We start from the raw sequence: 24,339 nt of genomic DNA on the forward strand, positions 1-24,339 counted from the left end.
GCGCATTGCGGGGGCTGTTTGTCCACTGCCCCAGTGGCAACTGGAGCCTTTGTTTAATTTTGGATCTCCTCCCAGCTGTTCCCATACGGCACGTGACATTTCCCCCTAGGCCTACTTAAGAGTTAGGCTACGAAAACTTACGCAAAGTGATATTTGATACATGCCACGTTACACAAGTTTTACACAACGCACTCACAATGTATTTACTTTCGACACGTGTTGTTTAGACCTCCCCATTCAGGGGGTTCGTACAGTTACAAAAGCTTAGGCAAGGTGATATTTGATACATACCACGTGTCTTTAGTTTAGTTTCACCCAACCCACTGCCACAGTGTACTCGAGATGTGTTTCAACCTCCCCACCCGAGTGGGAATAATTGTCACGTTTGGGCATCAGGGCATTCATTACTGCACGTGACATGGACCTGTTTTTTTGAGTTACGAAAGGCTTCGTGAATTGACTACACACTTGCTCCTTCTTGAAATGATCTCCCTGTTCAGGGGGTTCATATACACTGCACGTTACATCTACCTTATTTTAGAGAGTTACGTTTACGTTTCGGATTCGTGAATTTGCGTGACTTTAGTTTAGTTTCGACACAACAATCACAATAGGCTACAATCACTTTCGACATGTGAGCGTTTACTCACATTGTCACTTTGGCCGAAAATAACAAACCGCACCATGCAACTAGTTGAAGACAACGAGATGATGCTCGTTTACAAAAAAAATAGTGACTCTTGAAGATGCTTAACTCATGACTTAAAATATAAATAATTATAATAATTTAAAATATGTAGGCCTATATATTATCATGTTTTAGAAGGCTTTGACTATTAAATTGAATAAGATGTTGATCACTGCAAAGGCCATTCCTACACTGCCCTGGGGGAACTCTGGGTCTGCTCCCAGTTCTGCACGTAACGTCAACCGAGTTTTTGAGTTACGAAAGTGATTTGATACCACGTGACTTTAGTTTAGCTTACACAACGCGCATCTGTACTCACTTTCGACTTGTGTTTCAACACCTCCACCAGAGTGGGCACTAGGCACTAATTGTCACCTTTTATCCGGAAAAAATAGTAAACCGCACCAATGCAAGCAGTTAAAGGTAAGGGACGTTATAGGACTCTGATGGTCTTAATAGTGATGGGCAAAAATAACCTAACGAACACAACACACCACACATTCAAGAGGGTCAAGATGACCCTGGAGCCCCCTATCAGTCTGCGGAGAACACTCTGCCACGGCTGGATGGCGAGGACACACATATCACACAGAAAGACAACACAACCCGGAGGCTCAGGGACAAGAGAACCCTCGATAACCCACACAAAGTCTAGCGCACACATCTGGCTAGGAAAGATACTATAAGTTTCACATGCACCGGATCACGGGGTGCTCTTCTGAAGCAGAACTTCCACGGAGGCGAAGCTCCGGACGACCTCAGCGCTGTTAGGGGACGTAGAATATTCGATCTCTCACGCTTTATGAATCAGTATTAGTTTGCCACTTTACTCAATAAATCCGAGGCCCTCGTGCTGACAGACTTTATCACCTCTCCGTCTCATTTTATCTGGTCAAGTAACTAGGCAGACTGTTTTTTCCCAACAATAGTGATCGTTTGATTATACAATTGTGTATAACTAAGAACTGGAATTGTGTTAAGCAGTTTCCGTATAAACATTGTGACCGAGTGAGCCAGCATGACAAAGTGCGATCAGTTGTCAATCATTGACAACTGATCGCACTTCGCCATGTTTTTTTTCTTTCTCATTGACAGTCAATGAGAAAAAAACAAAACATTATTAGGCCTACTGATGGCATTCTATTAGGGAATAAATAAGTAAGCCTACAAGTGTCTTCATACAACTTTATTTTAAAGGTCATTATACACAGGAAACAAAAGCTATACAACTGTATTTGAACTGTATCGGCAAACCTTAAGCCTATGATTACGTTTTCAGTCAGTATATGCTTACAGGTTAGTCAAGGCCTATTCACACAAGCGGCAATATATTGTAATATGACACTTCCACAGTTCCTGACACACCAGTGGAGTTCCTGGTGGAGTACCTGACCAGAGCTCAGGAGATATGTGAAGGAATGGCTCACGTCCCGACGGAGCTGAAGGACAACCTGGGCAAGGCTTTGGAGTTAGCCAGCGGCCTGGACCGCTACTTGGAGGAAATGACCACCAAGGAAAGTGAACAGCTAGCAGAACTAAACGCGTAGGTCCTGGTTTTATGTACAACTATATACGTTTACACATTTGTAAAACAATGTACTTTATAAATCACAGGCGACAAATTGAAGTGAAATTCCCCAACTAATTCTACATTAATGAATGGACTTAATTGTGCCCCCGGAAAAAACAGGAAAACAGTCTCACACGACTGGGATCAGGCATACAAAGATGGGAAAACTATGTTTTGCCTGCCGAAGGAGTGCATCACGGGCCACGTAGAAGGTATATTTTATTGTACTGTCTGTTTGTGTGTCTTGGGAACTTATCCCTTGTTTTATTTATTTTATTCCCCTTTGTTCCTCAACGTTTTAGTCCACTGTGCTGTTGTGTGTTTGTCCTCCATGCTTTAGTCCATGTGTTGTCTAAAGGACCACAATGGAAACAAGCCTTTGGGCTTTACTGTGTTTTTTTATCCTTTTGAACACTTTTGTTAATTGTTGTTCAATAAAGTTTTCATTCATTCATTCATTCATTCATTCATTCATTGGTCCCATGGTTCTTCTATATGCAGAACGTTGATGACTAAAATCCAAATCTGAAATCTGGGCCATTTTTGAACCTTGTCCCCTGTGTTGTCCCACAGGCCAGACTCTGAAGATGTTGGTGCGGTTGAGTAAAGCCCAGAGGGTTCTGGAGGTGGGGATGTTCACGGGCTACGGGGCTCTGTCCATGGCCGAGGGGCTGCCCCAGGACGGGCGCCTGGTGGCCTGTGAGCTGGAGCCCTACCTGAAGGACTTCTCCCAGCCTTTCTTCGACAAGTCTCCGCACGGCAAGAAGATCACGGTGAAGACCGGCCCGGCCATGGACACCCTGAAGGTAAAACACCAGAGGTATGAGTGAGTTTTAAAACTCACCTTTTCTCCTGTCAATGGACTTTGTTTTTTTTATTGAGAGGTTAATGATGTTTATACAATGTATTGAAGTGTTGTGTATATCTATACAGTGTTTTTAACTTTTGTGATATTGATAGGATTTTGTACAGTATGTATGTTTATATGTCTGTATTGTTTTTGTGTTTTATGTGGACCCCAGGAAGACTAGCGACCACAGCTGTGGAAGCTAATGGGGAAAAAAAACGGCACTGAAACGGCTAAATATAAAACAGTATTATTTCATATCACCGTCAGTAAAATAATGACCTGAATGCTAATAAAGTCATACTTCGGTTCTGTTTGTCATTGGTCGATCAATCAAAGTCGTTTGCCCCTTCACGTCCGTTGTCTGAGTGTACTACTCTATTCACACGGCCCACAGCTGCTCATGTGCCACGGTTCATAACACACGTTGCCGTCCCCAAACTCTCCTGTGTGTTTTAGTTTGAAGATAAGGGTTAAGGAACTCGCCCGCTTCTGACCGACTTGTCGTCCTTGTCGTCTATCGTCCGTTTTTTATTTTTATCACCAGGAGTTGGCGGCTGCGGGGGAGCAGTTTGACATGGTGTTCGTCGACGCAGACAAAAACAACTACATCAACTACTACAACTTCATCCTGGATAACGCGCTGCTGCGTCCCGACGGCGTGATCTGCGTGGACAACTCTCTGTTCAAGGGGCGGGTTTATCTCCGGGATGTCCACGACGAGAACGCCGAGGCCCTGCGACGGTTCAACCAGTTTGTTCGCGATGATCCGCGCGTGGAGCAGGTGTGTGTGTGTGTGTGTGTGTGTGTGTGTGTGTGTGTGTGTGTGTGTGTGTGTGTGTGTGTGTGTGTGTGTGTGTGTGTGTGTGTGTGTGTGTGTGTGTGTGTGTGTGTGTGTGTGTGTGTGCCCGCGCTCGCTATCTATTGACTAAATGGCAGCGTTGTTGTTGTTCTGTCTGAGATATGAGAACTGAAAACATTGATGTCTTATTGCGTCCTTCAGGTCATCGTGCCCCTCAGAGATGGTATCAGCATCATCCGCCTGGTTCCCATGGCTACCGCCTCCGCTCTCCAACTGGTACGATACCTTCAGTGGTTCATTAGACTTTAGGCTATATGCTTTAGTTTAATTTTGAAATTCATGTATATTTCTTATTCATTATTTTACTTGGCAGCTATGAGGATGGGGAAAAAATGTAGCGGAGAAGCAATTTGTTAGTTGTTGATGTAAATAGTGCCTTTGGCTCACTATCAAATTGTATCAGTCTATTATTGGATGCAATGTCCTACATGCCTACATGTTTTGATTCTCGGTCGGTATTACAAAAATGTCTACATTATGATTTTAGTTAAGGTCATTCTTCCATTCTTAGATTAAATGCATATTGAAATGGAGGCGTCGACCCCAAACGCCAACAGTCTCACAAATGCAGACAAGCTCAACGGGAAATCAAAGTCATCAACGTCACGCCCACTTAAGAAATTAAGCAATGACTTCACTTATCCCCTTCTGGACGCTTCATCCTCTCGTCCTCATTAGTTTCTTTGGTAGAACATTCCTGGCTGAGGCTCTCTGAGCCGTCTCCCCCCAGAAGTTTTGCTATTGCATTGTAGGTCAACACTTGCCCCTACCTGATACTTAAAGGGGTAGTTCAGGATTTTGGACATCGGGTCTCATATTTATCATTGGAGACCGTTTTCAACACTTTTCATTCAGTCCTTCTAGTTGCAGAAATCGCTGGTGCTAGGCTAGCGCAAGTCGAGGGGAACTGCTAGCCTGCCAATAAAAAGAGTTTTACCCACTCCACAGTACACCCGATGCAAACCAATTATAATGCCCGACTATCGATGTAAATGTCTGTGTTGATAGAATAATATTAGAAATAAAACTATCGTTGTATCGCAATGATCACATTACATTTTGGGGGACTACTTTCTCAGCAGCGGCGGAATTTCACTTTGCTCCGGTGTAGCAACCGATTCACTACAGCAGAAGGTAAACAGAGAAGCGCACTCCAGGTAATATGCGCTAGCCTAGCACCAGTGATTTCTGCAACTAGAAGGACTGAATGAAAAGTGTTGAAAACGCGTCTCCAATGATAAATAACACACTGGCTCACTTGGAAATGAGACCCGACGTCCAAACTCCTGAAGAAAACCCCCTTTAATGACATTACTGAGCTTGATGGTCATTCATTTCCCAGTGTTTGACGTCCAGTGTGTCCGTCTGCGTCGGCAGGGCGCGATAACGGACGACGCGGTGTTCAGGGGCGTGGGCGGGGCCTCGGTGCTGGACCGCATGCGTCTCCGGGGTAAGGTGGCCTACGTGACGGGCGCCGGCCAGGGCATCGGCCGGGGGTTCGCCCACGCCCTGGGAGAGGCCGGCGCCAAGGTGGCCGTGGTGGACATCGACGAGGGCAAGGCCCAGAGCGTGGTGGAGGAGCTCACCCTCAAAGGTCAGCCTCAAAGGTCACCCTCAAAGGAAAGGTCAGGGGTCACGGGACCTCGGTGCTGCAGCACTACGACTTCATGACGTGTTTACGTTTATTTACGTTTACATTCAGGGCGTTTAGCAGACGTTTTTATCCAAAGCGACTTACAATAAGTACATTTTTCATAAGAAGTGAAACAATATATCGCCGTCGGTACAGTAAAGCCGTTCATAGATCCAAGTGCAAGTACTGACAATCGCCAGGTTGAGGTCCTGTTGCAATTATGATGCAGCCGTGGGGATGACTTTAAACCTGAAAGCGCTGCTGTTTTTCTCTTTGGCCACAAGATGGCGGCATAGTAAAGGCCAAAATGTTGGCAAATTTTCGGTCTGTCAAATAACGATTTAGGTTCAGCTGTATTATAAATATAACAGTAATGCATTATGCAGTAAAAAAAAAAGAAGTTTGATCATAAAATGTATTATAAAACACAATTCCAACCGATACTTATAATAATAATGTAATAAAAACAATAATTCACAGGGATCCCTAGCATTCCGATCGTGGCGGACATCAGCCAGCCAGGAGACGTCCAGAGGATGGTGGACACGGTGGTCGCCAAGTGGGGGACGGTGCACATCGCCTGCAACAACGCCGGCGTCAACATGAACTCTGCCAGCGAGGACACCCCTCTGTCGGAGTGGGACGAGACCTTCAACGTCAACCTCAGGGGGACGTTCATGTGCTGCCAGGTGGGTACTTAACACAGCGGGACCGGGGCCCAAGTAGGTTAGACTAGTGGTTAGGACGGGGTCAAGACCCACAGCCTAACGGTTCTTCTGGCGCTGGGTTCAAAACCCCAGTTGTTCGGGGCTGTTGAACTACCGGGGCATTCTAAGGGGCGAAATGCCCTGACTGACTCCTTCTGGCTCCTCGACGGCCTGTCTCCAGAATGTTGAAGTTGCTTTTTGTAAAGCCGCCTCGTAAGCGAAGGTGACTGTTCATCAGTAACCTTGGTATAATTGTTCTCCAACTACACGACCCACCCCTTCCACCCCAGCCAGGGCGGTAGTATGGTCCTCTGGGGGGGGGGGGGGGGGGGCGCTAGGGCGGACGAATCCCAGCCAAAAAGGTTCCGGATTGATTCCCAAAACGTCTCCAGCGCCTATCCCCGAGCAAGAGGCCATTTCTCTACTCCTTCGGGACCTGTATCTATATTCACTTTTAAAGGGGACTAAGCATCACCTAAATGACAAAATAATAAATAACAGTTGTAAAATGTTCCGGATGGATTCACTTCAATAAATATGGTTCCTGACCAACGCTATAAATCAAGGAGAAGAAATTAGGTTTTCATGCCAGTCAAGGTCATAGCATTGCCAAATTAGAAAATACTACTACTAACGCTGGGTGTGTACGCTAGGGGTGTTGGTGATCCGTCTCCATCGTGTCTCTGCTGGGATACGACTGCTCAACCGTAACGGTGTTAAGACGTGTAGCGCTTCACCCCTGGCTGTTTCACCTCTCCAGGCTGCAGGTCGCGTGATGCTGAAGCAAGGATACGGCAAGATCATAAACACCGCCTCCATGGCCAGTCTAATAGGTGAGCGATGAATCAACCCTATGCACACACACGCACACACTCGCGCGCGCGCACACGCATGCGCACGCACGCACGCACGCACGCACACACGCACGCACATGCACGCACGCACACACACGCATACGCACACACACGTTGGGCTTGGAGCTCTTCCAGGTTTGAAACTAAATCTTGGCACAGACAGAGGAAGTAAAGTAAGAAAACATTCAATGTCTAGTCGCCACGTTAGCACCATCGAGTTGTACGGTCTGAAGCAGCTGGGGAAAAAAACAAAAACAACGAAATGAAGAGATGACGGCAGTAGGAAAACGACACACATCTCTCAGATGCCCGGCGTATCTGAGTCGACTACATGGGAACTTGGGGTGGGGGGGGGGGAAAACCCCTCACAATAGGATTACACAGCTTCTTCTTCTGCCTTTCTCTCACAACTCAAACCCCTGTTCAGCTCTTCTACAGCGTGTTGATCTCTCTCGCTCTCTCTCTCTCTCTCTCTCTCTCTCCCTGTGTGTGTTGTGATTGCGTCTCACCAATGCAACTTTGCATCATAATAAACATCCTCTCCGCATGGAGGCTTCTGAGAGGATGCGGAAAGGCAAGCCGAGGTCCAAGACGCGGGGGAGGGGAGGGGAGGGGAGGTAAGGGATGAGAAGGGGAGAGGAAAGGGGAGGGGGGGGTTCCTGTGAACCCGTGGCCGCGTCTGAATGGCGGAAGACGGGCTTTACGCACCGCAGGGCCTCCGAAAGTAAAATAAAAACCCATGTTCTCCTTCTCCAAAGAAAGTAGTGTAGTCTGCACTATGACTTGTGTGCAGATAAATCTTTTATCATTTTTTTTCCTCAATGCCTTAAGATGGGACAGGGAAATGGGTTGAGAGAGAGAGAGTGAGTGAGAGAGAGAGAGAGAGAGAGAGAAGTTGCAAGTGACCTCAAGCTGTGATCGAAGGCAGGCGTTGCGCTACAAGACGTTTTTTTTTTTTTTGGGCCTACGTGGGTGAAAGACTTCCAGGGTGAACGCATGGAGATCTAGCCAGGGCCACCACCTCCTCCTCCTCCGTGCCATCTGGGCCTGCACCCGCTGCAGGAGGAGCCGTACTGGAAATCCCGCACATCATGCCGCTAAAGAGGCCGGCGCCGGAGTAGGAACAAGTGATCAATTGCTCGCATTACAGCGCAGTCCTTCAGGAATGTGCTTTATTGGTCCGGGCATCTGTTATAATATTGTCATAATGTGTAATCAGATGGGACCTGTTGTGGCCAAATGGCGTCTACCATTTTCCCCTCCCCAACTAAAAAAAAAAAGTGGGCAATTAAAATGCGCAATGACAGCTTTTTGTCCATCTGCCGAAACCGTGTGTGTGTGTGTGTGTGTGTGTGTGTGTGTGTGTGTGTGTGTGTGTGTGTGTGTGTGTGTGTGTGTGTGTGTGTGTGTGTGTGTGTGTGTGTGTGTGTGTGTGTGTGTGTGTGTGTGTGTGTGTGCGCGCGCGCACGTGCGCACGCCACTGGCTTCAGAATGCCACCAGTGACAGATGAACAACAAATATCCCAATTGATATTGTCACCCCCCCCCCTCCCAGGCCCTTCTCTCCACCGTGTGTGTGGTGTGGTGTGGACAGGTGGGAGTCTATTGCGTCTCTCGGTTAGTTAGTTATCCCCATGTGTCTCGGCTGCATCATAATTGCAACAGGACCCGCTCTCTCTCTCTCTCGCTCTCTCTCTCGCTCTCTCTCTCTCTCTCTCTCTCTCTCTCTCTCTCCCTCTCTCTCTCTGCATTTGGTCCAAATCCAAGGTTGATATATCATTTTGACTGTGGCCGGCTCACTACACAGAGACATGGCTGATAAAGAGCATGTTTTCTCTCCCCTCGTTGAAAACGGGGGCCATAGGCGGAATATTAAAGAGGGCTTTGGAGCGAGTTTACCCTCTGCCTCCCTTTCTCCCTCTCACTCTCTCTCTCTCCGGGGGATTACCGCTCTTCAAGATGGAGAAAAACATCAATGTGGGTTTATTTGAAGGATGAAGGCGTTTTCTGAATGGTATTTGGGAGCCATATCATGGGGTCCTCGCGTGGGGATTAGCGATGTTAGGCGTTTTGAGCTGTGTTTCCTGTCCTGATAAGTCGGATTTTGCCTTCACTCTCTGTGTCTTAAGTCCTCGGCTCTGCGCCTTCTTTCTTGCGAACTCTTTTCATCCAGCACTGCCTGGGCCCAGCCAGGGTCTGCCCGGCCTGGCGCTGGATCCCCTGGCCAGGGTCTGCCTACCTTGGTACATAACCAGGGTCTGTGCGCCCCTGGTATTGGACCAGCAGTTGTCTATAGCACACCCCCCTCTCCTGCCCCTTGGCTCCCACAGCCTCCTGCACCGATATTTAGGGCTGCGTACGGACCGTGGCCGTACACACACTGCATCCAAATGTATCGGTCACGACTCAATTACAAAAGACCTGCCTTTGATTGAGGGGACGTATCCCTTACCATTTTATTTATATTTTTATATTTTTATTTTTTTTGTTATGTTTTATGTTTTATTTGAGTCGTTTATTATCAAATTTATTATTTTACATGTAGATAAAATTCAACAGATAAAATACTGCCATAATAATATAATATAACTGAAGTAAAACTCCATACAATGAGTTATGTTAAAGTCCCGATGTCTAAGCTTAAGCCCCCGTGGTAGACTTTCAGAATCAAAGATCACAGTGACTGTCCACTCTCCCTGGCTGTGAGACTGACTGTGACGTGGCGTGGTGGCGTGGGAGTGGGAGTGGGAGGGCGTTTGGGAGCGTTGATACGATAAGATTCTGTTACGGGAGGTACGGACCGGCCCGAATTTTAAATTTGTAGAATACATCAGTTGTAGGATGTGATTTTATTAAGAATATGAATGAAATCACCATCGAACAAAACAAAGTACACAATTATGTCCAAGGTTATTATAAGCTAGGAACCAGTTGCGGTGCGACTTTTTTACGAAACGCAAAGTTTGTCGTTTAATCGTAACAATATTCCTCTTCCAGCCATTCATTACCCTTCCCCTTTTGGCAAACCAGTCCCAACCAACCAGCACGGCCTTGTGTTAATATCCTCACCAGACAGCCCCCGCCCCCGCCCCCCCCCTCTCTTTCTTAATGTGAGTGATGTGTACAGGATGCCCAGTCCTGCCTCCTCCAGGAGCCCACCTCCATGCAGCTGGCTGGCATTCATCATCCCAGCCTCTGTACCGCGCTCATTGGCAGCGCGGTCGCCCGGGTGACGGGGTTAACTACTAAAGTTGTATGTAACTTGGAGCTTTCCGTGCCATGATTAATCAACTGGCGCCGGCGAAGGGCCCTGTCCTGCGCGCGTCCATGCAGCGTGCGGCATCTGTGATGGTCGGGGCAAACAAATGGCGTGCCCGCCTCTTTTGTTGCCCGGGCCGCCACGCGTAGCCGGACATTAGAAGCAATTAATTTTACACGAGTCCTTTCCGAAAGGGGAACCGCAGGGGGCCCCTCCCGTCCCGTCGGCGGCTTTGGAAACGGACGGCCCCCGTGGCACCGTCCTGCTAGGAGCCAACAACACACACACACACACACACACACAACACTTTTCCTAATGGCTCTCTCACTTACGGAACCTGGTTCACTGGTTGTTTGCCCGTTTTTATTAGTATATTCGTGAATATCTAAATGATTGCCATTGTTGATCTTGAGGTGTAAGAAGCCATTTGGACTTTATGCAGTACTTCCATTCACTATAAAGACTATGACTATTCTTTATTATGACTATGACTAATTAATTAACAGCGGATCTTCTTTAGATTGCGTGTCCTTTTTGGCAGCTATCATGCGGCTTTCACCCAGAACCTTTCAGCCTTTCACACTAACTACTGGTGGGTTCCTCACTTACTATCCTGTGTTAATGCGCCTTCATTTTCTAATTTCCTACGTCGTTCCTTTCCTCCTGCGTCTCCCCCCCCCCACGCAGTACCCCACCCCCAGAAGCAGCTGTCCTACAACGCCTCCAAGGCAGGAGTGGTGAAGCTGACGCAGACGCTGGGCACCGAGTGGATCGACCGAGGCGTCAACGTCAACTGCATCTCACCGTGGGTGCCTCTCTCTACAGGCCTCCTGTTTACCGTCGACTCTTCCCTCGGTCCTTTAGAGAGGCGCGTTCACCCAAAGAGACTTTCAGTGAATAATTGTAGATGCATGTCATTAAGGAGCAGGTAGGCCCCGGGTTGGTGGGGGTTGGGGTGGGGGGTGGGGGAGGGGGGGGGGCGTTTGGGCATCTTACCCAAGATGCCTACAGGTAGATTGCATCCACTAGGGTTCGAACCCAGAGCCTTAAGCCTTATTGTAAACCTTTCTGCCGCACGTCTGTGTGTCCGGCCTCACCTTTTTTTAACCTAGAAATAAAAAACGGTCCACCTTCTTGGAGTGTGTTAAACGGCCGGGGGGGGGGGGGGGGGGGGGGGGGGTGTGGGGGGGGGGGGGGGGGGGGGGGGGGGGGGGGGGGGGGTGGCCAGAGAAAGTGATGATTATTGTATTTGCTTTTTTCCGTGTTAAAAAGAGAAACGCGAAACCCTGTTGTGTGTGTGGAGAGTGATGCGCTCGTTTAAGCCCTCAAACAATGCATCAGTGCTTAATTAGATGACGTCTTGAGGGATGAATCAAGCAAACACTTTGCTCTAATTGTTCTATTCAATTACAAAATCTAATTAGCATCCTCAGTCGGAGTGTTGCTACAACAATGGCGCCTTGTTTGTGTCTGTCTGTCTGTGAAGCTGAGCAGAAGGAAGACGAGACGACGGGCACAGAGGTGTGCGTGCGTGTGCGTGCGTGCGTGTGTGCGTGTGTGTGTATAAATGAATGTAGGTGTTTGTGTCGTGTGTGTGTGTGTGTGCGTGTGTGGTATATAAATGTGTGTGTGTGTGTGTGTGTGTGTGTGTGTGTGTGTATATAAATGAATGTAGGTGTTTGTGTCGTGTGTGCCTCAATGCGTCTGTGTGTGTGTGTGTGTGCGTGTGCGTGTGTGCGTGTGCGTGTGTGCGTGCGTGCGCGTGTGTTAAGTGGAGCATCTCCCTGCCCCCCTGCCGTCCCTGAGCCCCTCCAACGCGGCACCTCCAGGCTGCACCGGTCCACCCCGACGCCGACGCCCCGGAACAAAGCGCCCCCCCCCCCTCCGCTCGCTCGCACGCCACGCTCAGCATTATTTATCGCCAGCTTGTTTGCTAATTCTAATTTGCAAAGAAGCAATTGTCTCTCTTCCCCCCACCTCTCCTTTCTAGCGGTGTCTGTCTCAATGGGCAGCTGATTTCCTTGAAGTGACAGTCGGTAAATATGCATAAAAAAAAAAAAGGGGGGACACAATTAGCGCGCAGCCGGGTTGACTGCCGGCTGATTCCGCTGGCAACTTTAGCCGCGGCGGTGATAAGCCGCATTATCTGGAAAATTGGCAGAGGGAAAACAGCAGCTCTGATTGCCAGGAAAGGTTCCAGATAACAGGACGGGGCTGAAGAGAAATTTAATTGAGGTGGAATATGTTAACCAAGGTGCGCCGCGCGCGCCTTGGTTAACAGTGCTTATTTTGCCAAATGTTGGAATTCGATATCAAGGCGCGGTGATACGTTGGCTTTAAAAGGATGATTTGGACCGCGAGGCGTTTCAGTCGGTTCAGTCAGGTCGCTGGTGCAGGAAGAAGGATGAGGAGTCACGTGGAATTAGCCGCCGGCCGTGTTGACGTGTTTATTTAACGCCAGGTCTGTGATCCAGCTAAGTGCGAGAACAAGCACTGGTTGAACCAAATTAAAGTCGCATGGGGAGACTCAATTGTAGTCACTTGCAGCATCAAAGCTTGTGTGAAAGCCCCCGGAGCGATCGTAGGAGCTCAGATGAATAACCCAACAAAAACAAGCACACCTGTTTTTTTTATTTTAATTATTTTTATATTTATTTATATATTTTTTAATACCACTCCGGTGTCCACACACACACACACACACACACACACACACACACACACACACACACACACACACACACACACACACACACACACACACACTGGTTCTAAGCGGCTTCTTGCTGTCAAGTGAGTTTAAAAAACCACTCGCACAACAATTCCGGGAATTTTAATTATCTTCTTAACCGTGGGCGCCGAAAGAAATGTACTTTACATACGGCTCAATCCTCAGTGGCTCATCCTGAGACATGCCAGTCAATAGAAGAGCCACTGGAGGCCCCAAAGGCAAAAAACCACAACCCCCCCACACCCCCAAAAAAACATCATCACAGATGCCACGCCATGGCCTCTCCTTTCAGACGATAATTGGGTTTATTTTTGTCACCAAACCGGTGGCTCCGAGACACCACTGTCACTTTTGACTTCTGAAGTGTGATGCCTTCTGATTTCACTGTGTTGTTCTTTCACCCTTTCTCTCTCTCTCTCTCTCACTCTGTCCTCTCTCTCTCTCTCTCTCTCTCTCTCTCTCTCTCTCTCTCTCTCTGTCTGTCTGTCTGTCTGTCTGTGTCTCTCTCTCTCTCTCTCTCTCTCTCGGCGCTTGCCTTGCCTTTCTCTTCTTCCTCTCTCACCGTCGTTTCTTTTTTTTTTTTTTTCAGAGGTATTGTTGACACTCCTCTCATCCACTCAGAGAGTCTGAGGCCCCTGGTGCAGCGCTGGCTGTCAGACGTCCCAGCCGGAAGGCTGGCGCAAGTGACAGACCTTCAAGCGGCCCTGGTCTACTTGGCATGTGACGCGTCCGGCTACATGACAGGGCATAACTTAGTCATAGAGGGTGGGCAAAGTCTGTGGTAGCGAGAGGCAAGAGGCAGAGTGTGAGGGGGGAAAGAGGAGGGAAAGAGGTGCGTCGAGGAAAAAGAGGGGAAATAAAGAGAAGAGAAACTTTGGTTGCACTCCAGGGAATTGCCGTGAGACCGTATCATCTTTATTTTCAGAGTTTCGCACGCACGGTTTCGCAAATATTTCTCAGGATTTATTTTCTCATGAACTTCTTGGACGACGTGATTATTTTTTTCCCGGCAATTGAGCTGCAGATCCATTTATTCAGATCACTGCCAACCAATTGTTATTCTTCTTCCAAAGATATTTTCAGCGTGATTAATGTGACAGTCGGTACAACTGGAATAGCCTTTTTTTTTTTTTATATTGACTTTAAACTGGGGGTTAAACAAGGTGCTGTGAAATGGGACCAATATACTGTAGGTCCAATTTGTGCCTGCATATTGTTCACACAAACAGTGTATGTTAGTGAAATCTGATGGAACAAGCTGTCAATGACATTCCTAACCTCCGGCAAAAGAAGAAAGACGATTTGTATTGTAGAATGTTGTTGAAAATTAAAAGATCATCTCATTTATACAAATGTTTTGTTTCTGTGGTGTTTATGTTGTGTATATGGTTCAATACATAAATAAATATTTTCTCAGATATTTTCTTTTCCAGTCACTGACCTATCCTGGTTGTAACATGCATATCTCTGGGAGTAGCTACATCGTAACTGCACCTTTTTTCGTGTCTTTCCCCAAAGCCTTGCAATTGGTCCCTCAAGTGGCCCTCGGGAGCGCTGTCTTAATTGCCTGCCATACTGTTTTCCTGCTAGAAAAACAATACTTAAAAGATAGGTTAGACAAGGACGCGACCCCACTCCCAGCAATTACACCGAAAGGATTGGCCAATTAGCGCACTCTACACAATGAGACCGTGTTGGTGTTTATGTGGGCAACTTCAGATTCTCACTATTAGTGACTGCCGTCCGATTTGCATAATTGGGGAATTGGTCATTAATGGGAATGGGCAGTGAGAGGATCCTATTAAGATATGGAGAGAGATGTGATCGCCTCTCATCTAGGCTGTTTATCCGCCACTGTAGCAGGGCAGGAAATATGCGCTTTTTTTTTTTTTTCCATAGGAGAATAAATGACGAATTTTCAAGTCAACGATTTTCGAAACTTCGACGAAATACCAGCATAAACATGCGATGACTTTTATCTAGAACCAAGTGACACGTGTGGGTGTAATACCAAACATGAACACTAAGGGGCAGTCTAAAGTCAGGCAGCTCCTTATTCTAAGGACACCAAGTTCCGACGGGAGGTTATCAAGCCCATTATTTGCCATTATTTGAAGGCAATAACACTGGCCAGTGTTGTATGTATATCTAGGGAGATTAAAAAAGGGACAGTTCTCCAATTGTGGAGGGCAAACAGCTGGACATGAGAAATGATCAGGTGGAATTCATAAAAAGTAATGAATAAATACAAATGTACTTTCAATTAAATGTGGTTTGATAGTGGACAGTTACATTTCTAATATATGGAAAATGTAATGATGTCCATCTGTTGCCTTTGAGCGCCAAGAAGTCAACGGAATAGATGTTAAGGTTGCCAGTCAGCGTAATGCAAAAGAGAGCACACATGCCGGCCTATCTGATTCTGTAAGTATATCAATTTCCTGGTCGATTAATATAGGCGTATATTCGTTTGCATAAAACTGGCCAAACTATAACTTAGGATAAACACAGTGAAGATGGAGCCCATTAAGGTTTATATTTCCAGTGCTTTCCCTCTGTGACCTGTCTGTATGCTACAGAAAATCTAAACTAAACTTTTATCTTATATTATTCTAGTTGGTATATATGCTAATGTAAGATATCATATATATATATAAACGCGTGTAGACCTACAGCACAGCAGGGGTATCAGATGGATATATCAAGCTATGGCAGCTGCCACACCTTGGCTTGTTGTGTGTGTTTTTGAGGTAGGCCTACCCTCATTTCAAATAAAGGAAGTAGGCCTACTTTTATATATATATATTATATTTATATATATATATATATATATATATATATATATATATATATATATATATATATATATATATATATTGGTTTTTGTGTTTCAAAATATCTCTTTGGGAAGAAAAAATATTAATTTCATTCTTTTTTTAAAGGGAACACTTACCCGTATTTGAACCCAGAATACTGGTTTAAGCCGGCTGATGCCACGCCCACTTGCAAGGCAACGCTACGCGAGTGCTAGTCAAATATTTTAACAACCATGGAACGAATGTCAGGTTTTTTTTAATTGGATCAACGTGTGGCCGGGTACAAATGCGCCACCACAACGACAAGGAGGTTTTACTTTGAAATACTTGACCGCTCTATAGTTAGTTTAACTGCCGTTTGACAGAGAATGAGGAACTGATGCAGTCGATATATTCGGTAAAAACTACTCCCCCCTCCCCCCCCCCCCCTCCTCCTCCTCCTCCTCCTCTCCTCCTCCTCCTCTCACTACATGGATGTGTTCAGGATCCAAGATCTAAAGTGAATGAAAAACACATTGACCTCACTTTGCCTGAACATTCAAAGAAAGTGAACCCATTATTCCAAGCTGCCAACCGCACTGCCTCGAACGAAAGGTTATGCATGTGGTGTGTTAGCCCATCAGTGTGTTTACTAAACACATTGCCAAGTGTTGCAGTCAGTCGTGACTTTATTCTATTTGTTTTGACATCAGTCCACAAGGTTCTGAATGTATTTTTGCCAAATAAACAAACTCACAACAAACCTATATTGACTAGACTAATGATATATTTAGGGCAATTCAAATGATCTAAATATCTACTTTCACCTTGGCTTTTATTTAAATGACACCCCTGGTGTGGGCCTACAGAATCTTAGGTTGTCGTTTGTAATATTGGTTGATTGGCAAAGTTTATCTAATAAATTAAACAGCGTTTTTCTTCTCGGCTACACTCGGCCTGACATGTTGTGTAGGAGGTCTACACAAAAAGCCTGCCTGAAACATCTTGTCTCAACCTAAAATTGTAACCACTGGGAATCTATGTTGTGAGCTGTAAATCGCCACCCCCCCCCCCACCCCCACCCCACCACCACCACCACCACCACCCCTCAACCGTAAAGCTTGCTTTGTGAGGTATAAGTGATCTTGAATCCTTATTTATGACCCCCCTTATGCTGCAATTGCACTCAATTCTGTTGCCCAGTTGCACATACCGCTGTTGTGCCAAACAGTTCTTTGAGCAGAAACAGAAAAGCACTTGTGTCCTTGCACTCTGGATCAACTTTGATTAATGTCCCGGTCCCTTTTCGTGGCACGCAAACATTTTTACAGCATTTTGCAGGCAGTGGTTCAGACGGTAGGTCGATACAACAACAACTACTACAGCATTATGGTGGCAAGCGGCCTGCGCCTGGGTGACGGGACCCCCCGGGTTTATGGGTGACATTAACATTTGACAATATCAATATGGTTTTATTGATGGATTATGGCGTCCCCCGTCTTGTATTCCCTCAGACGCTCGAAGATGAAATGTTACCCTCGATAAATTGATGCTATCGCCAGAAGAAAGATGGGGGAGGAGGGAAAAATGAAAATGTCACTTTTCAACCAACGATCACGTGTGTAGCGCTGTACTCGCGTCGCTCCTTCAAGCAATATCTGAAATGTTAAGTGTGAATGATTGAAAAAGTAAACATAGCTTCTTTACACGTCGTTTCAAATGTTTGTGTCGTGAAGCATACGTGAAAAAACAAAGACGTGTGAATCTGTGTTTTTCGAACACAAACGTTGAACCAAAAGTCGAATGAAAGGGTTCACGTTTACAGAAGAAAAAAAGATTGTGAATCCTACATTTCAACAGGTCAAGCTGGGAAAAAGTATGAGGTAATTGAAGACACTACTATTGCACATCAGTAGATAACATACACGCTCATCAAAAGAGAACATTTCATCTAATATGGTTCACGTTTGAATGCAAAGATTGACAAGCTAATCACGTTGAACTCCTCTCTACCTCGGTCGAAAACAATATCTATAAGAGAATGAGCGGGACAGAGAGAGCGAGAGAGAGACAATGCAAGAGAGCAAGTGAGTGAGAGAGAGAGAGAGACAGAAAATGCGAGATCCGTGTAGCTTTCACACCGACGGTATCTTTGCTTGCATTACACCTCGACTTCTTAAAGCCAATCCGAGTCTCCCTGAGCGTGCGTGGAAACACCCAGCAACTGAGATTTTTAATTACAATGCAGCTAATGCATGACTTTGTACCCATGTGGGATTGCTTTCATCTCACCCCATTAAGATGCACATTTTGTTTGGATACTCAAATTACACACCCCATATTAAATCTGGCATTGATCACAACCCTGATAGCTGCACTCCAACTTTGATTTAATTTGCACTTCCATTAATATCTGCGAGACGTCCAATTGTCGTCTTGGGCATATTGATGGTATTGTGAGCCCCTGCCTTCACAACGTCCCCCCCCCCCCCCCCCCCGCGGGCGCCAGGAGGAGATGTTATAGAGAATTAGGACGAGAAGTGTACTCACCGTATCTGGCACCACACTCCGAGATTCATTACCCTAATAAATAGAAGGGACTAAGGGAGAATCTTAAGAGAAATTTCTCTTTTCTCTCTCATGGACAAAAACACACACACACGTGCACACTCACACACCCGCGCACACACACACACACACACACACACACACAGTACACACACACACACACACACACACACACACACAGTACATATATGTACACATAAAACTCTTAACTTTGGCTCAACTGGCAGATGAAAAAATATGTGCACTTTTCATTATGGCTGCCTGGGCACCCGAGGGCCTGTTTAGAAGCTGGAGATCTCTTTAGAAGAAAAAGGGAGAAATAAGATGAAGAAGAGAGAAAAGAGAGAGAGAGGGAGGAGGGGATTATAATTCAATAGAGAAGCAGTCATTTAGTGTCTCTCCCTCACTGGACCCTCTAGGCTTCTGAGTGTATATATGGTCGCATCCAACAAGTGTCCCCCTTTTAATGATTACTTTAACAAGAACTCGCTCTGGTTGAATCTTCATTAGGACCTAACCTACTTCTGAATGGACATCATTAGTAGAATTTAATACAATTGATCAGACTGCAGCAGAGAACACTTTATAGTCCTCCCTAAACCAGCTCCGTATTGCGGGCATGACGGAACTCCTGACGTCCTCCCGTTGATTAATGAAGTGCCATCACAGAACATGTTACATTGCTATCCTTTGTCAAAGCGTGTTTTCTATAGGGAAAACACTATGGGGCCCAGAGACGCAGATTGTGCCATAATTAAACCAATCCCGAAGATGAAAATAGCTGTTGTTGCAGTTAAGAGAGAGCGAGAGAGAGCAGAGCTGTGTACAGTGTGTGTGAAGTGTCCCGGGCCGCATGACTACGATTCATTGTTCCGCTATCTTCTCACATCCGCCGTTATGACAAGAAATGGGGTTTTTATTCAGTGTGGGGCTTCTTCGCCATGACGGCCCACATAGAAGACAACACCAGCATGGCACACAAAAAAAGGGAAAACATTTTATGGCCTGCATTGTGTTTTTTTTTTCTTCTCTTTTTACTCGAGACCTCTGCTCGCTTTTCAGGCGAATGGCACAATCTCTGCTCTTTTGTTGTCAAGTGGAGAAGAGGAGACCCGTTCGTCTCGCTGCAGTATAGTAGGCTATATCGCCCCTGGGTGATTCATCTGCAGGTCATTAAAAAACTCCTTGTAGCTGAACGCAGCCTGGCCGCTCAGGTGCTGCTGCCGAAATACCGCGGCGCTGAGAGTGAGAGTGAGACGCGTCGTAAATAAAAAAAACGCCCTGCTACATTTCAAATGCCATAAATAGGGGACAGCTAAAGACCTTGCATGATTGCAGACATCTAATCATTTAATTTATGCGTGTCTAAAGGAACCTCCTCATTAACATTCAAGTAGCGGCACTCATCTGTCTGGCGGGGGTGGCTGCGAGGCCAGCGGTCTCCGACGGAACGTAGGCTATTTGGGCCACGCTGTTTGGCTTACAACTGCTGCGGCTCTGTCTCCTTCCTCAATGTCACCAGAGACACCCGGCCGTGTGACTGCCTTGCCTTGCCTTGCCTTGTGCAGTCAAAGCGTCGCTGTGCGTGTGTGTGTGTGTGTGTGTGTGTGTGTGTGTGTGTGTGTGTGTGTGTGTGTGTGTGTGTGTGTGTGTGTGTGCGTGTGTGCGTGCGTGCGTGCGTGTGTGTGTGTGTGTGTGATTTGCGATCCAGCGCTTATGTTGCCGTTAATGTGGCGATCCCTTTTGACAAAGTTAAAGTCATATTCTGGAGGTCACAACACACGAACCGGGATTAAATATGACCGTGTTTTAAGGAAAAAATCTCTCGTGAAAAACCTCTTGGGATTTGCCTTAACGAAGCCCACTTGACACCCATTTACATGCGGCCCCTTAAATAACGCTGGGACTGTGGCAGCCTTTTGATGAAGACAATTGAAGCTTGTGATGTTTATTTGTGAAGACTAGCCGAGGGCTTTGTTAGTGCCATGATAGCATAACGCTCACCTTGTGCAGAGCCGGGGCGTGTGACAGAAACTCCATAGTAATTGGCATGGATAGCCCTTGACAAGTGTTGTTGCTGACAGCTGCTTTGTTCTGCGGTCAGATTCCATATTTAACACATCAGAGAGGAGACACACACGACACCACACCAACCCGTGACCGACCCACGTTCTCTCTGGGTTGGCTGGAGAGAGGTCTGCATTCCCTCTGATGGAGGATTGCGTCAGTATATACACAGTTTGTATATATATATATATATGCCCTATTCATGGACATATGGTATTTGGGCTTGTGGTGAAAAAAAGCATCTTACATTTATGTCACTACTTTTCATAAACACTGAGAACGCGTATATCCTGGGTAGAAGTGCGTAGATGTGTCGAACTTCCGGTTAGAATCCTCTGCTTTGCAATTATTCTGTTCACAACCGTTATGAGCCTACAATAAACCCACTTGGTTTGACATCATGAGGCAAATGCACAGGCAAAATGGTCTGAATATTACAAGGTTTCCTCCCTAATAGCTTTAGCGAAAAAATTCACCCAAGCCGAGGCCGACATAACCTTAAAGGGACTGGTTAGAGAAATGAAGGTGCACTGCTGTAATTTCCTCCGTCCGCCCAGAGGGTGTGTGTGTGTGTGTGTGTGTGTGTGGAGAGAGCTCCCTGTAATGACTACAGTCAAGTGCTGCATTTGAAACAAAACACAAGGAGGACGGCCCGGCTCCTTCTCTCTGTTGTATTTCCATAGGCAGCACCCGGCATGTTGATGTCTCTCTAACAAGAGCACAATAAATTGTTGCTCATTATTCAGTAATTAACTCCAAACCACCGGCTTCTCGTCCCTCTGTGCCACACTCTAAATCACTCTCCCCCCTCTCTGCCTCTCTCCCCCCGCTCTGCCTCTCTCCCCCCTCTCTGTCTCTTTCTCTCTCCCCTCTCTGTCTCTCTCTCTCTCCCCCTCTCTGTCTCTCTCTCTCTCCCCCTCTCTGTCTCTCTCTCTCTCCCCCTCTCTGGTTCTCTCTCTCTCTCCCCTTCTCTGGTTCTCTCTCTCTCCCCCTCTCTGTCTCTCTCTCTCTCCCCCTCTCTGTCTCTCTCTCTCTCCCCCTCTCTGCCTCTCTCCCCCCTCTCTGGTTCTCTCTGCCTCTCTCCCCCTCTCTGTCTCTCTCTCTCTCCCCCTCTCTCCCCCTCTCTGTCTCTTTCTCTCTCCCCCTCTCTGGTTCTCTCTCTCTCTCTCTCTCCCCCTCTCTCTCCCCCTCTCTGTCTCTCTCTCTCCCCCTCTCTCCCTCTCTCTCTCCCCCTCTCTCTCTCTCTCCCCCTCTCTGTCTCTCTCTCCCTCTCTCCCCCTCTCTGGTTCTCTCTCTCTCTCTGGTTCTCTCTCTCTCCCCCTCTCTGCCTCTCTCCCCCTCTCTGGTTCTCTCTCTCTCTCCCCCTCTCTGGTTCTCTCTCTCTCCCCCTCTCTGTCTCTCTCTCTCTCCCCCTCTCTGGTTCTCTCTCTCTCCCCCTCTCTGCCTCTCTCCCCCTCTCTGGTTCTCTCTCTCTCTCTCTCTCCCCCTCTCTGTCTCTCTCCCCCTCTCTGGTTCTCTCTCTCCCCCCTCTCCTCCCCCCTCTCTCTCTCTCTCTCTCTCTCTCTCTCGCCCCCTCTGTCTCTCTCTCTCTCCCCTCTCTGTCTCTCTCTCTCTCCCCCCTCTCTGCCTCTCTCCCCCCCTCTCTCTCTCCCCCTCTCTGTCTCTGTCTCTCTCTCCCCCTCTCTGTCTCTCTCTCTCTCCCCCTCTCCTGCTGCTGCACAGCTCTTTCAGTTCCATTACTTGACGGTATGTGTGTGTGTGTGTGTGTGTGTGTGCGTGCCTGTGTGTGTGTGTGTGTGTGTGTTATGTGTGGGTGTGCGAGAGAGATTATCAGGGAGAGCAATTTTATGCACGCCGTCATGCTCGGCCATGTTTGCCACCTAATTCTAAACACATAGCACACTGACAGACACACACACACACACACACACACACACACACACACACACACACACACACACTCACATGCCCAACCTCAACCATGAAGCTTCTCCTTCCCTGGATGTAATGACTTGTTGTCCGCTGTTGTCTGGTAGTCAGAGAGAATCAGCTACTGAGCAGTGGCTATTGCATGGGTTATTGAAGACACGTACACACGTGCGCACACACACACACACACACACACACACACACAGGCACACACACATACACGTGCACACACACACACACACACACACACACAGGCACACACACATACACGTGCACTCTAGCACACACTTACCATCAAGCATCACTCCCTTCACAAGGGTTGTGTGTCTGTGTGTGTGTGTCAGTGTGTGTGTGTGTGTGTGTGTGTGTGTGTGCAAGTGGGGGGGGCGGCACACTGTCTGTACGTGATGGCTTCCCCCCCCTCCCCCCCTCCTCCCCCCCCCCCCTCCTGCTCTTAATTGTTAAAATGAGGTCATTAATTGGAGGCCTAGTCAGATCACCTGTCACTCCAGCAGGGGAATGGTGTGCTGATTGAAAGGTACCGCACACACCCGCCCAGGGCGTGGTTCGCGCGGGCCTGCTGGGAGATTCCCCCCCCCCCCCCCCCTCCACCAACACCCCCACCCCCACCACCACCACCTTCTCTGCCCGTGGGCTCGAAAGCATTTCCTGCAAGGTGTGAAGTGTATTAAGTGACACACATCCACCTATACGTACAGTACAGTCACTCCTTCCAGGACCAATTCCTGGAGGATGCTGTGTAGAAATGTTGTCTCCACCCCTCCCCCCCCCCCCTCCCCCCCTCCCCCCCTCCCCCCCCACGCTGTGACCTAATTGAGTGAGATGATCAGAAAACTGCCATCAGACGAAAGTAAGGTGAAGTTCATCCGAGGGGGTAATTGTGAGATCTGCGGGTAAACTAGGACGCTGGGACAGTGAAGGATGAGAGAATGAGGACAGTTGATGGGAATGCGTTCACAGCTTTAATGGGTTCAGTCCACACCTACTGCCGTCACAGTCTGGGTCCTGTACCGCGGAGCAGTGGAAAGGGTCATTTTGTTTTGAATATATGATGTATTTCAAAAAATCGTATATATACTGTATATATATATAGGCATATTATTTTCTCGGGGACATCAATAGTTTTGTATAATACCGGAAGGGTGTTTTATTGATGTGGAGATGTTACTATTAAACAGAATAGAGTATTGAATCACATTAGCTTTGTATAATCCAATGTTTCCAAAGAAAACAAAAGGGTAGGCTATACCACATTACAATAAAAAGGAAATCCATTAGCACAGCAACGTGAAACAAACAAATATCTAGATGAACATCAAAGACTGTTTCCAACAACCCTACCCAAAAGACACTGATGTTCAGGCAAACTGTGTGGTCTGAGGCTTAAAATGTTCTAGCGTGTGACAGGGTGGACCTCAAGGGCAGCGCTGAGCTAGGGCCCGCTCTTTGCGTGTCCCCCCCCCCCCCCCCCCCCCCCCGCAGTTATTTAATTCAATAAAGGCTGCATTCACAATAGACGTGTACACATGTTATTTTATATGGATCACAGCGTATATAGATGAAACATACATGCCTCTAAAATAAAATAACGTCAGCCCTTAATACTTTGATGTGTGACAGCCAGACGACACAACGCCACGGCGGAGCGAGCAGCCGCGCTCTTAACCACTTAAAATGTTCCTTCGCTTACGGAAATCACGGTGGAAATGGTGGCCAATATTAACACAGAAACACCATTAGGAAAAACAGGCCTGAATTATTCTGAAAGGCACAGCGCTACATAAAGCCCGTCAAATCCCCCGCCCCCC

General features: G+C 47.1%; 1 protein-coding gene across 1 annotated transcript; it reads left to right on the plus strand.

The window, feature by feature from the left end:
* Window positions 1-1,007: 1,007 nt before the first annotated feature.
* LOC311338715 (uncharacterized protein) lies at window positions 1,008-14,483 on the plus strand. Its single transcript, XM_084464033.1, has 11 exons — window positions 1,008-1,111; window positions 2,042-2,231; window positions 2,379-2,470; window positions 2,832-3,064; window positions 3,653-3,889; window positions 4,109-4,183; window positions 5,345-5,561; window positions 6,081-6,289; window positions 7,068-7,140; window positions 11,108-11,225; window positions 13,741-14,483. The coding sequence occupies exons 1-11, from the start codon at window positions 1,096-1,098 to the stop codon at window positions 13,934-13,936; spliced, it is 1,656 nt and encodes a 551-aa protein (XP_084320159.1). The 5' UTR covers window positions 1,008-1,095; the 3' UTR covers window positions 13,937-14,483.
* The last annotated feature ends 9,856 nt before the right edge of the window (window positions 14,484-24,339 follow it).

Source organism: Micromesistius poutassou (genome assembly GCF_964030765.1).
Source record: "Micromesistius poutassou genome assembly, chromosome: 2".
Taxonomy (NCBI): domain Eukaryota; kingdom Metazoa; phylum Chordata; class Actinopteri; order Gadiformes; family Gadidae; genus Micromesistius; species Micromesistius poutassou.